General features: G+C 37.3%; 1 protein-coding gene across 1 annotated transcript; it reads left to right on the top strand.

Annotated features, from left to right (window-relative positions):
• The first annotated feature begins 18 nt into the window (after positions 1 to 18).
• med21 (mediator complex subunit 21) lies at positions 19 to 2428 on the top strand. Its single transcript, XM_079552549.1, has 4 exons — positions 19 to 81; positions 312 to 426; positions 696 to 796; positions 2189 to 2428. The coding sequence occupies exons 1-4, from the start codon at positions 40 to 42 to the stop codon at positions 2369 to 2371; spliced, it is 441 nt and encodes a 146-aa protein (XP_079408675.1). The 5' UTR covers positions 19 to 39; the 3' UTR covers positions 2372 to 2428.
• The last annotated feature ends 11449 nt before the right edge of the window (positions 2429 to 13877 follow it).

Here is a 13877-nt window from a genome sequence, read left to right as displayed (position 1 = left end):
TACTATGGAAACCTCGCGAGATTACCAAATACAGAAAACATGGCGGACAGGCTAACGCAGCTTCAGGACGCGGTCAATTCGGTATATATTTGTCATTTTCTGGGCTATTTTACATGTTAGTTCGTTTCACATGCTGGAAGACTAAGTTGTTAATACTTTTAACATTTATTTCATTAATTTCAAAGGAAGGTGTTGCTCATTTTGTCGATAACACGGGCCGAGCGTTCATCATTCATTGTATCATTAATGTATAAATTGTCCCTCCCTCATTACACTTAATTACGATGTGGTTTATTTGTTGGTGTTTCCAGCTGGCTGATCAGTTTTGTAACGCCATCGGAGTCCTGCAACAGTGTGCTCCTCCAGCCTCCTTCAATAACATCCAGACTGCCATCAACAAGGACCAGCCTGCCAACCCCACTGAAGGTAGATACATTTTTGCTTATTCTCACATACTGGATTTTGTTGTTTTGTGGATTTTTCTGTTGAGGAATAGTGGCAATAAAGTAGTGATAGCTGTGTTAGTGTTGTGTTAGTTGGACTACGAGTATTTAATTCTACTAGCTGCTTGCTATTCATTACTCTGACCTATCTCCCTATCTATGTTTTATTCAGGTATAGTGCACTGAACCATACACTGGAATAATCAGAAATGTCCCCACTTTATTACATATGTTTTGTTCGTCATTGTTCAGAATACGCCCAGCTTTTTGCTGCCCTTATCGCCAGAACAGCCAAAGACGTGGATGTACTAATCGACTCTTTGCCCAGTGAGGAGTCGACGGCAGCTTTACAGGTCAGTGGATACGAAGCATAAACAGGAACAACATTGTATCTCACAGATGGATTATAACTTCCTTGTATGGTCGCTAAAGGGAGCCATTATGACATTCAAAAACCCTGTGTACAGACCAACAACTGCATTAAAGGCTCAAGCTGATTATTTTAAAAGGTTTATCTTAGCTGGGGTCCTTCGTCCTCACTGCTGTTAGACTGTATAACAAGACTGTAAAGTAACGTGTGCAATAATCTCTGGATCATCGCCACTTTATTCCCTGTACCAGCGTCAGCTATTGACAACGTGCACTAGAACTGTAAACTTTGCACCTCAATATTCTACTTTCTATAGTCTGTTTAGATTTTTATTCTGTTTTTGTTTATTCTTATTTCCTCATTGTTATCATTCCGCCCCTTGAGATTTTTGCTTTTACTTATTGTACATAGGATTCCTCTTTTTTATTACTATCTAACTGTTTGCACATCTGTTTTGCACACCCTGAGTGATCTTATTGAGTGCCGAATGTAACAAGTGAATTTCTCCGTTGTGAGATCAATAAAGGATTATCTTATTTTATCTTAGAAAACAACTAGCACTAGCAAACACAATAATCCCTGTATTTACATCACTTACCTGCGTCACTGATGTAAACCTGCACGGGTACCTCACAATTTGACACGATATGCGATACATGGTTTACGATAATGATTATCTCACGATACGACGATACTGCGAATATCGATATTTTGCACAAAAATAACCTACGATACATCACGATTTAAAAAAAACATGCTACTTTTAACCTTTATTTTAACATACTACATATTATTCATAATTTACTTTTCTTTTCATGTAATTTGTGCCACTTCTATAAATTATCCCTGATTTACACACTGAAAATGTGTCCATAGATCTGTCGGTGACTTCATTTACATTTAAATAAACAAGAAACCACAGTCCTATTTAAAAAGTAATAAATCAATCCCAAATTGATCTTCTTTATAATTATGAAAACTATTATTGAAAGTAATTTATTTGTGCGACAGTGTTTGGTCCAAGTGCTTAAAACTGTAGTGCTGCTCCCTGCTGTCCTGACTGAATTCCAGATCATTATTGGCCTCTGTTGACTGTGAAATCAGTGGAGCACGGCTGCCTCATTATTATGCATGAAGTCATCAAAAATATTGATAGATTATCACACTCGTACTATTTGTACACCCTGAGTGTTCTAAGAGCTGAATGTAACAAGTAAATTTCTCCATTGTGAGATCAATTATCTTATATTAAATGTTTGCCAATAAAAGAAAAAGAGCGTGAGTATCCAGACCAGAGGGCACTTGCTGCACATAAGAGTTTATCACTTTGCCATCACCTAAAACCAACATGTCCCCTGCATCTGTCTGTGTTCAGGCAGCGAGTTTGCGTCAGCTGGAGGAGGAGAACCACGATGCGGCGGCGCGTCTGGAGGAGGTGGTTTACAGAGGGGACGTCCTGCTAGAGAAGATCCAGAGCGCTTTGGCCGACATCGCACAGTCACAGCTCCGCACCAGAAACGCTGCCCCAACACAGGCCTCACCCAGCGAGGCCTCCTGACCGTAACGGGCGGCTGAAATGGACAATGTGGACGTTAACGCTACAGGTTCAATGCTACATTAAAGGGATATTTCAGGATTTTTGACATAGGGCCTCATGTCCTAGTTATCCAGAGTGTTGCTGATTTCTGGAGATATTTTTTTTGTAATTTATACAGTTCTTCTGTTTGGAGAGTTACGTGGTACTAGGCTAGTGCAAGGCTAGCGCATTTCTATGGCATCAGCTAGCCTGCATTAAAGGAATAGGCCACCGTTTTTACATACTGAGATATGTTCTTACCTAACCTTAGCCGAGTTAATATATCCCCGTCTGGTCTTTGTCCGTGCGCTCTGTCACGCAAACGGAGCACATACGCAGCCTCTCCCACATGTCACATAGCTCCAAAAAAGCTCACGATAGAAGCTACCAAGCTCTTCTACGTGTTCCCTATTAAAAGTGTTTTCATGCAAAGTATATTTACACAGAAATGTAACATGTCGATTTTAAAGGCAGATAAAAAGGTTGTTAAAGGTTGATTGGTTTAATTAAAGGTTAATTAAAGGTTATTGGTTTTATTAAAGGTTAATTGGCTAAAGGTTATTGACGGAAGTGAGCGGGGGGAAGTCTTTAGGAGTTACTGCGCGGACGTTTTGCTCCTCGTATCATTACGCCTCACAATATAGTCCCCCTTTTTATCTGCTTATAAAATCGACATGTTGCATTTCTGTGTAAATATACTTCGCATGAAAACACTTCGCGTAGCTTTATTTAAATAGGGAACACGTGGAAGAGCTTGGTAGCTTCTATCGTGAGCTTTTTTGGAGCTATATGACATGTGGGAGAGGCTGCGTATGTGCTCCGTTTGCGTGACAGAGCGCACGGACAAAGACCAGACGGGTATATATTAACTCGTCTAAGGTTAGGTAAGAACATATCTCAGTATGTAAAAACGGTGGCCTATTCCTTTAAAGTCGGGCGTTATAAGTGATTTGCCTCAGGTGCTCTGTGGAGTCAGACTGTTTTTAATGCAGGCTAGCTGATACCATAGAAATGCGCTAGCCTAGCATTAGCCCAGCACCACTAAACTCTTCAAATATAAGAACTGCATGAATTACATAAAGAAATATCTCCAGAAATCAGCAACACTCTGGATAACTAGGAAATGAGGCCCTATGTCAAAAATCCTGAAATATCCCTTTAAGGTTAACAACAGATCAGAAAAAAACGATTCTTGCATGTACATTTTTTACAAGAATTGCACAAGATTTTCAGAACATGCTCCTAGAAGTCTGGGTTTTTGTGCATCATGGACACGATGTTTTGTTTGCTGTCATTACCAAGATATAAGCCACTTTTGAGACTTTGAGGACTACTTTACAGTGAAGTTGAGGAAATACTTGTTTAATCATGTATCCTTTTCCATGGAGTGCACGTATGGCACTGGCACACAAAACATGGACTACCAATGGACTACTGTGATTATGGTTTTGAAATTTGAACTCTCACCTCTTTCATTTGCAAGGACCTGTACAATCCAATCTGTGTTCGTTTTCTAGAAAGCTCAAACCCAGCAAAAAACGTCCTCAGCTGTATCTTGCGTTTCTTATTTTAAAAGAACATGTTTATGCTGTACAGGTGCATCAGTAAAGCTAATATTCACAGACATTTTTTCGTTACATGGGTATATTTTGACAGTGTCTCCTCATTGCATGTTTTTTCATTTATTGTTTTCAGCCTTTTTGTCAAATAAACTCCCCAAGTCAATGCCTGTTCCGCTTTTCCAATCCTAAAATGTATTAATACTCTGTGTTCAACATGAAAATGAATTAAAGGACTAGGGAAGAGAATAGGTTGTGACTCATGCTCGGTGCTATGGAGTCTAAATCGAGCTGCTCTGGACATACAGGGGAGGGATCGTGAGTACATGGGTGTCTGCTGATGATAGGACAGGAGACCTACAGTAGAGCAGGGGTTCTCAAAACCAAAACAGACTTACACCAACTTGAATACATTAAAGCATTAATGAAATAACAGTGGATCAAATCAACATGAGTACATTATGAATACATTAACCTCTTACCACCCGCCTAAACCAAATGCATTCTGTCCTCTTTTGGCTGTGTAACACCTCATTTGAAAGCTAAGACCCAGGAAACTGAGCTTTTTCCTCGCGTTGTTGCTGTGTTGTCACCTTTTGTATGTTTTCTTTTTTTTTTTTTTGGTCACATTTTTGTTTAAAGGAATAGGCCACCGTTTTTACATACTAAAATATGTTCTTACCTCACTTTAGTCGAGTTAATATATCCCCGTCTGGTCTTTGTCCGTGCGCTCTGTCACGCAAACGGAGCACATACGCAGCCTCTCCCACATGTCACATAGCTCCGAAAAAGCTCACGATAGAAGCTACCAAGCTCTTCCACGTGTTCCCTATTTAAATAAAGTTACGTGAAGTGTTTTCATGCGAAGTATATTTCCACAGAAATGTAACATGTCGATTTTATAAGCAAATAAAGAGGGGGACTATATTGTGAGGCGTAATGATACGAGGAGCACAGCGTCCGCGCAGTAACTCCTAAAGACTTCCCCCGCTCACTTCCGTCAATAACCTTTAGGAGTTACTGCGCGGACGTTTTGCTCCTCGTATCATTACGCCTCACAATATAGTCCCCCTCTTTATTTGCTTATAAAATCGACATGTTACATTTCTGTGTTAAAAAAACTTCGCATGAAAACACTTCACGTAACTTTATTTAAATAGGGAACACGTGGAAGAGCTTGGTAGCTTCTATCGTGAGCTTTTTTGGAGCTATGTGACATGTGGGAGAGGCTGCGTATGTGCTCCGTTTGCGTGACAGAGCGCACGGACAAAGACCAGACGGGGATATATTAACTCGACTAAAGTGAGGTAAGAACATATTTTAGTATGTAAAAACGGTGGCCTATTCCTTTAATTTTTGTCACATTTTTGTTTAATTTTTGTCACATTTTTATTTAATTTTTGTCATTTTTTGTTGAATTTTTGTCATTTTTTTGTTGAGTTTGTGCCACATTTTTGTCACAGTTTTGTTGAATTTTTGTCACATTTTTGTTGAATTTTTGTTGAATTTTTGTCATTTTTTGTTGAATTTTTGTCACATTTTTGTCACAGTTTTGTTGAATTTTTGTCACATTTTTGTTGAATTTTTTGTCATATTTTTGTTGAATTTTTGTCACATTTTTGTCACAGTTTTGTTGATTTTTTTGTCATTTTTTGTTGAATTTTTGTCACATTTTTGTTGATTTTTTTTGTCATATTTTTGTTGAATTTTTTGTCATATTTTTGTTGAATTTTTGTCACATTTTTGTCACAGTTTTGTTGATTTTTTGTCACATTTTTTGTTGAATTTTTGTCATTTTTTGTTGAATTTTTGTCATTTTTTGTTGAATTTTTGTCACATTTTTGTTGATTTTTTTGTCATATTTTTGTTGAATTTTTTGTCATATTTTTGTTGAATTTTTGTCACATTTTTGTCACAGTTTTGTTGATTTTTTTGTCACATTTTTTGTTGAATTTTTGTCATTTTTTGTTGAATTTTTGTCATTTTTTGTTGAATTTTTGGCATTTTTTGTTGAATTTTTGTCATTTTTTGTTGAGTTTGTGTCACATTTTTGAATTTTTGTCACAGTTTTGTTGAATTTTTGTCACATTTTTGTTTAATTTTTGTCACATTTTTATTTAATTTTTGTCATTTTTTGTTGAATTTTTGTCATTTTTTTGTTGAGTTTGTGCCACATTTTTGTCACAGTTTTGTTGAATTTTTGTTGAATTTTTGTTGAATTTTTGTTGAATTTTTGTCATTTTTTGTTGAATTTTTGTCACATTTTTGTCACAGTTTTGTTGAATTTTTGTCACATTTTTGTTGAATTTTTTGTCATATTTTTGTTGAATTTTTGTCACATTTTTGTCACAGTTTTGTTGATTTTTTTGTCATTTTTTGTTGAATTTTTGTCACATTTTTGTTGATTTTTTTTGTCATATTTTTGTTGAATTTTTTGTCATATTTTTGTTGAATTTTTGTCACATTTTTGTCACAGTTTTGTTGATTTTTTGTCACATTTTTTGTTGAATTTTTGTCATTTTTTGTTGAATTTTTGTCATTTTTTGTTGAATTTTTGTCACATTTTTGTTGATTTTTTTGTCATATTTTTGTTGAATTTTTTGTCATATTTTTGTTGAATTTTTGTCACATTTTTGTCACAGTTTTGTTGATTTTTTTGTCACATTTTTTGTTGAATTTTTGTCATTTTTTGTTGAATTTTTGTCATTTTTTGTTGAATTTTTGGCATTTTTTGTTGAATTTTTGTCATTTTTTGTTGAGTTTGTGTCACATTTTTGAATTTTTGTCACAGTTTTGTTGAATTTTTGTCACATTTTTGTTTAATTTTTGTCACATTTTTATTTAATTTTTGTCATTTTTTGTTGAATTTTTGTCATTTTTTTGTTGAGTTTGTGCCACATTTTTGTCACAGTTTTGTTGAATTTTTGTTGAATTTTTGTTGAATTTTTGTTGAATTTTTGTCATTTTTTGTTGAATTTTTGTCACATTTTTGTCACAGTTTTGTTGAATTTTTGTCACATTTTTGTTGAATTTTTTGTCATATTTTTGTTGAATTTTTGTCACATTTTTGTCACAGTTTTGTTGATTTTTTTGTCATTTTTTGTTGAATTTTTGTCACATTTTTGTTGATTTTTTTTGTCATATTTTTGTTGAATTTTTTGTCATATTTTTGTTGAATTTTTGTCACATTTTTGTCACAGTTTTGTTGATTTTTTGTCACATTTTTTGTTGAATTTTTGTCATTTTTTGTTGAATTTTTGTCATTTTTTGTTGAATTTTTGTCACATTTTTGTTGATTTTTTTGTCATATTTTTGTTGAATTTTTTGTCATATTTTTGTTGAATTTTTGTCACATTTTTGTCACAGTTTTGTTGATTTTTTTGTCACATTTTTTGTTGAATTTTTGTCATTTTTTGTTGAATTTTTGTCATTTTTTGTTGAATTTTTGTCACATTTTTGTTGAATTTTTGTTAAATTTTTGTCACATTTTGTCACAGTTTTGTTGAATTTTTGTCACATTTTTGTTGAATTTTTGTTAAATTTTTGTCATTTTTTGTTGATTTTTTGTCACATTTTTGCTGAATTTGTGTCACATTTTTGTTGAATTTTTGTCACATTTTTGTCACATTTTTTTGTTGCGTTTACATCCTTGTTTTCTTCTCATTTATTGTGGCTATTTTGGTGCTTTTTTCCCAAGAAGCTTTTTGATTAGGGTAAAGCCAAACTGCAGAGAGTGGGATCCATTCAGGTGGGAGTTAAGAGGTGAATACACAAACCACATTCTGAGAGGAGGGAGATGTGTGTAATTTTCCCACTTAAGTCTTGTTTTGTTTCCAGATATAACTTGCCATTACCTCATCGTCACGTCAACCTCACTTCCTCTTTCTACCGACTTTTCTTTTTCACATTAGAAGTAAGAAAGTTAACTCCCATGACAAGTTAAACAACAAGCTTTTCCCCAAAGTTTATACAAAGAATAAAATTATGGTCTGTAAATAGTAAAGTAAGGGTCATAAGATGTTTTTCGTTTTGTGCTGCTCAATCGCCTCTGGTGTTAGATCAAGTGGCGTATATGAGTTCAGACAATTTGAGAACAATCTGAAAAAAGAGACTCTTATTACAACACACGTATTTCCAATTATCAGGGCTTGGGTCACTGACAGAAAGTATAAAAATCCTTCAGCTTCTTGTGAGGTCGTTTCCCAAATCCCGACACAGCACTGCGGTTACCTCTTTAAAGGAATAGGCCACCGTTTTTACAAACTGAGATATGTTCTTACCGTAGCTTTGACGAGTTCTTTAGGACCTGTCTGATCTTCACCCGTGCCTTCAGTTACGTAAACACAGCACATACGTCGTTAGCATTTAGCCTCTCCCTCTCTCCTCTATAGCTCCAAAACAGGTCAAGATAGAAGCTACCAAGCTCTTCCACGTTTTCCCTATTTAAATATGGTTACGTGAAGTGTTCCACTACAAAGTATGATTACACAAAATTAAACACTGTGGATTTTCAAAGCGGATAAAAGGGGGAACTATATTGTAAGGCGTAATAATACCAGGAGTGATTCGAAATCCGCGCAGTAATCTTCCCTCTACTGCGCAGTAATCAATAATTTACTGTGCGGATGCCAAACAACAACAATACTTTGATGACATATTTTTCAGCCTTACTTCCTATGTCACTGGTGCACTCTATAGTCTAATACTGTAAAATAACATCAACCACTTTACATGATGCTATTACAACATTTAATTATTCATCAAACTTATTAACTCATTCTTAAAGAAGAGAGAACCTGCCGTATTCTCTTTTGGTTGTGTTCATGTAACATAACATTCTTAAAAGCGCACAGATTCATGTTGAGAGCGTCGATTTATTCTCATGAAGAATCAAAACCTCAGAGCGATAGTGTCTGGCTGGAAAACATGGGAACAACAGATCTGAGGCCTGGTTTGCAGTGGTCACATGATCTCAAATACCTTCTGCTTCATAAGACCAGAGTGAAGCTTATGACATCACTAATCCTATGATATGTAAAGCATTATTCGACACGGTTTGTGATTCAAATCTATCACAGAGTTAGGATTTTCCGTCTGCTGATTTTCTTTAGTAATAGTGAAGTTATAATGATTCCATCCATGTGAAAATATAAAATCACCAAATTCTATAATGTGAACTGATGTCACTGGATTTGTTGGGCTGGAGTCCAGAAAGTACTTGGTCCAAATCTAAATATAAAATGTGCTGTGTCACTGATGCTTCATACTGAAACTATATCCATGGATATCACTCACCGTGGCCAAGAACAATGGCCTGCTCCTCACATTGGAAAGATGAAACTGAAATATCTGAGGAATGACTTAGGAAATGACTTGCAAATTTTCATCTAATTTATGACTAATTGTACAATGTTAAAGATGAAAAGAGGTGTGTTTATGTTTTGTTTGTTTACAGCAGGGATCTCAAAGCAGTAGCTCACCGAAGACTTTCTACATCTCTATACGCATGACTACTCACATTTTACTTGCATTTTTTGTTTGTTCTGAATATGCTGAACACAATCTGCAAACACTTGGCTCAGTATTGTAGAGTGTAAGGACTAAATTCAAGTCATTTTCTTTTAAATACTGTGTGGCTACTAATTCTCCAGGGTGAAGTCGCATTTTACGCAAATGTTTTTGAAGCATAAGTAGCTCTCCGATGTTCTTGTTGTGTAAAAGTAGCTCGCCGTGTACAAAAGGCTGGAGACCCCTGGTTTACAAGAAACATGGGTTCATCCACATCAAGGAGTGAACATCACACCAGCAGAAGTGAGAGCAGGGGCGGATCTAGAGGAGTGGCACGGGGCAGCTGCCACCCCTAGTAAAGGTCTTGCCACCCCAGCTGCCCCCACATTGTCACGCGATGTCTCACATCTGCTCTAGAAGCTACTCGGGTGCTTCAGAGGCTCACTCTCAGTTACTTCTTTTTTTGACAGGACAAAGTATTATCACAACTTTAGAGGTAAATAAGGAGCCAGGTGCAACTCCTGTGGCTCCAAAGATGATCATTTTTAAATTTTATTTTTATTACAAATAATTTAATTTTACCTGGGCCACATCACTCCCGTCCTCTCCTCCTTGCACTGGCTCCCGGACCGTTTTCGGATTGATTTTAAAATGTTGATGCTTGTTTTAAAAGCCCTCCATGGACTCGCTTCGTTATATCTAACTGAGTTGTTGACCGTACATCGCCCCAGCAGAGTCTCCGGTCTGCCGATCAAATGGTTCTGGACGTGCCCAGGTCCCGGTACAAACAGTGGGGCGATCGTTCTTTTGTTGTTGCCGCGCCTAAACTGTGGACCAGCTCCCCCTCAGTCTGCGTGTTCTCATGGACCTGTCCCTTTTTAAATCAAGACTCATCTCTTCAAACTTGCTTTTAATACTTTGAGCACTGAATTGTGTCTATGTTGTAATTATTTGGTGTTTTAAAATGTGTTTTATCTTTCTGTGAAGCACTTTGGTCCTCCTGGTGTTGCTGTAAAGTGCTATATAAATAAACTTTGATTGATTGATTGATTGAGTTAGACCCCCTGTTCTTATACTATGGACCAGGGGTTCTCAACCTGGGGGTCGCGAGACAGATTTGGGGGGTCACCAGAGCATATAGATAAAAATATATATTATTATTATGGTATTGGTATGGTATTTAGCCATTGTTTTTTAAGGATTATATAGGTTAATGTCCCTGTTTTTCCCATTGTCTGACCCGGGCGGGGGTCACGATCCTAATGAACTGTTATAATGGGGGGCTCCAAAAGGTTGAGAACCATTGCTATGGACAATGTTGCTATTTGTGTTTAATTTTGGGAGTCTCAGCTGTATCTAAACGGAAAAACTGCCTTGCGATCAAGCAAAACTTTCGTACCCCCCTGTAAACATTCAACATTGTAAGTTATCCCTGACCCTGCTTGGCACCCCGTGATGTTTTTTCCTAGATCCGCCCCTGCGTGGGATTGACCTGTGAATTCTCAGGAGGCGGCTGCTTTTAGTAAATGGTCTCAACGACTCCACCATTTGACAAAGTCCTCAACAATTGGGCCATGTTTACTTAAACAAAAAGACAATACGAATCAACCTCATCACTGTGTCAGAAGGACACCACTGCAGCACAAAAGATATGATCATGGACTTCAGGAAAAATACTCTCCCACATAACATACTCTATATAAAGGGCAGTGGAGTGTGTGGAGCCCATGCCTTTTATTTCTCTACATTATATTTCGTGTAGTGCCCCTTTTGTTTCATGAGCCCCTGCCCCTCTGCAGCTCTCTGCACGGCCCTGGCAGTGAATATAAAAGCAGCCCTGTCTTCAGTGCAGCCATGGATCTATAACAGTGCACCACACCCAGAGTCACAGGCGAACGAGGCAGGGCACACCCATCCAGAGGGTGAGCTGATGTCATCACGGCTCAGGAACACGGGAGCTCTCCAAATTAGGAAAATTACTACTGACGTCTGCACTTTGTAGTAGAATTTGTAGTAGCTTAGCCCCTGGTCATATAGTGGAAGATTCTTAACTGGTACAATATCTAAAGATGTACTAAAGAAGACAAGGGATGACTGAGAGAAAACGGCCTAAAATTTCTACCAAACTGAGTAAAACTGTCTGTAGTAGAATATAGTACATTATATAGTACATTGCATTGTTATTGCTAGTAGTAGTAGTAGCAAAACCTGTTTATGGCATTATATCAGTGGTACTCATAAAATAGGGATTAATTACTACTACCAGTTGTACTTTGTAAACTTGCTATACACACGTCTCCAAACACAAAAACAAATCATTGTACCAAGTATTTATCTTATTATTCTATAAATCAATACCACAGACCTTAGGACAATACCCATCATAAACTTATATTAGGACAACTTATACGTCTGATAGCTTGAAGGAAGTTGCTTTTATATATAAACACACATAGGGCACAGTGATAATCATTTTATTGTTGTGCTTTATCTACTGCCGGTGTCTAGATAAAAGCAACGCTATAAACTTTTATGGTTACTGGTTTTTTGAATATATCTACTTTCCTTTTCAAAGTGAACAGGGGAAAACATGACCTTGAATCGGTAAGAAATCTCACTTACTTACAGTGCCTCTCGTAAGTATTCATACACCTTGAACTTTTGCACATTTTGTCATGTTTACAACCCTAAACATAAAGATTTTATTTTTTATTTTTTTTACTGAATGTTCACACACAAGTAACAGACAACTGTGAAGTGAAAGTGAAATGATACATGATTCTGTTATTTTTCAAAAAATAAAAAAGTGAAAGTGCGGCGTGCATAAGTATTCATACAGCATGAATGAATACTTTGTGGAACCCCCTTTTTACTGAAGTAATAGCAGAAAGTCTTTTGGGGTTTGACTCTACAAGATTTGCACATGCAGAGACTGACATTTTAGCCCATTCCTCTTTACAAAACAACTCAAGCTCTGTCACATTAGAAGGAGAGCGTTTGTGAACAGCAGTTTTCAGACCTTTCCACAGATTTTCTATAGGATTTAGGTCTGGACTTTGACTGGGCCATTCTAACACATTAATATGTTTTTATTGAACCATTCCATTGTAGATTTATCTTTGTGTTTAGGGTCATTGTCCTGCTGGAAGGCGAATCTCCGCCCCAGCCTCAGTTCTCTTGTTGACTCCAGCAGGTTTTCCTCCAAAATGTCTCTGTATTAGGCTCCATCCATGTTCCCAACTATTCTTACAGTATTCCCAGTCCCCGCTGAGGAAAAGCAGCCCCACAGCATGATGCTCCCCCCCGTATATTTGACACTGGGGATGGTGCACTCAGGACGATGAGCAGTGTCAGGTTTGCTCCATACATAACGTCAAACGCCAAAATGTTCAATTTTTGTCTCATCTGACCAAAGCTCCTTCTTCCACTTGGAGCTGTGTCCTCCGTGTGACTAAAACTGGTTTAGTCCTGGTTTAGTCCTGGTTTAGTCTTGGTTTAGTCCTGGTTTAGTCCTGGTTTAGTCCTGGTTTAGTCTTGGTTTAGTCCTGGTTTAGTCTTGGTTTAGTCCTGGTTTAGTCTTGGTTTAGTCCTGGTTTAGTCCTGGTTTAGTCTTGGTTTAGTCTTGGTTTAGTCCTGGTTTAGTCCTGGTTTAGTCTTGGTTTAGTCCTGGTTTAGTCTTGGTTTAGTCCTGGTTTAGTCTTGGTTTAGTCCTGTTTTAGTCCTGGTTTAGTCTTGGTTTAGTCCTGGTTTAGTCTTGGTTTAGTCCTGGTTTAGTCCTGGTTTAGTCTTGGTTTAGTCTTGGTTTAGTCCTGGTTTAGTCCTGGTTTAGTCCTGCTTTAGTCTTGGTTTAGTCCTGGTTTAGTCCTGGTTTAGTCTTGGTTTAGTCCTGTTTTAGACCTGGTTTAGTCCTGGTTTAGTCCTGGTTTAGTCCTGGTTTAGCCCTGGTTTAGACCTGGTTTAGTCTTGGTTTATTCCTGGTTTAGTCCTGGTTTAGTCTTGGTTTAGTCCTGGTTTAGTCCTGGTTTAGTCCTGGTTTAGTCCTGGTTTAGACCTGGTTTAGTCTTGGTTTAGTCCTGGTTTAGTCCTGGTTTAGTCCTGGTTTAGTCCTGGTTTAGACCTGGTTTAGTCCTGGTTTAGTCCTGGTTTAGTCCTGGTTTAGTCCTGGTTTAGTCCTGGTTTAGTCCTGGTTTAGCCCTGGTTTAGACCTGGTTTAGTCTTGGTTTATTCCTGGTTTAGTCCTGGTTTAGTCTTGGTTTAGTCCTGGTTTAGTCCTGGTTTAGTCCTGGTTTAGCCCTGGTTTAGACCTGGTTTAGTCTTGGTTTATTCCTGGTTTAGTCCTGGTTTAGTCTTGGTTTAGTCCTGGTTTAGTCCTGGTTTAGACCTGGTTTAGTCTTGGTTTAGTCCTGGTTTAGACCTGGTTT

The sequence above is a fragment of the Gobius niger genome (genome assembly GCF_951799975.1).
Source record: "Gobius niger genome assembly, chromosome: 2".
NCBI classification, from domain to species: Eukaryota; Metazoa; Chordata; class Actinopteri; order Gobiiformes; family Gobiidae; genus Gobius; species Gobius niger.
This window is presented reverse-complemented; position numbering and strand designations above follow the sequence as displayed.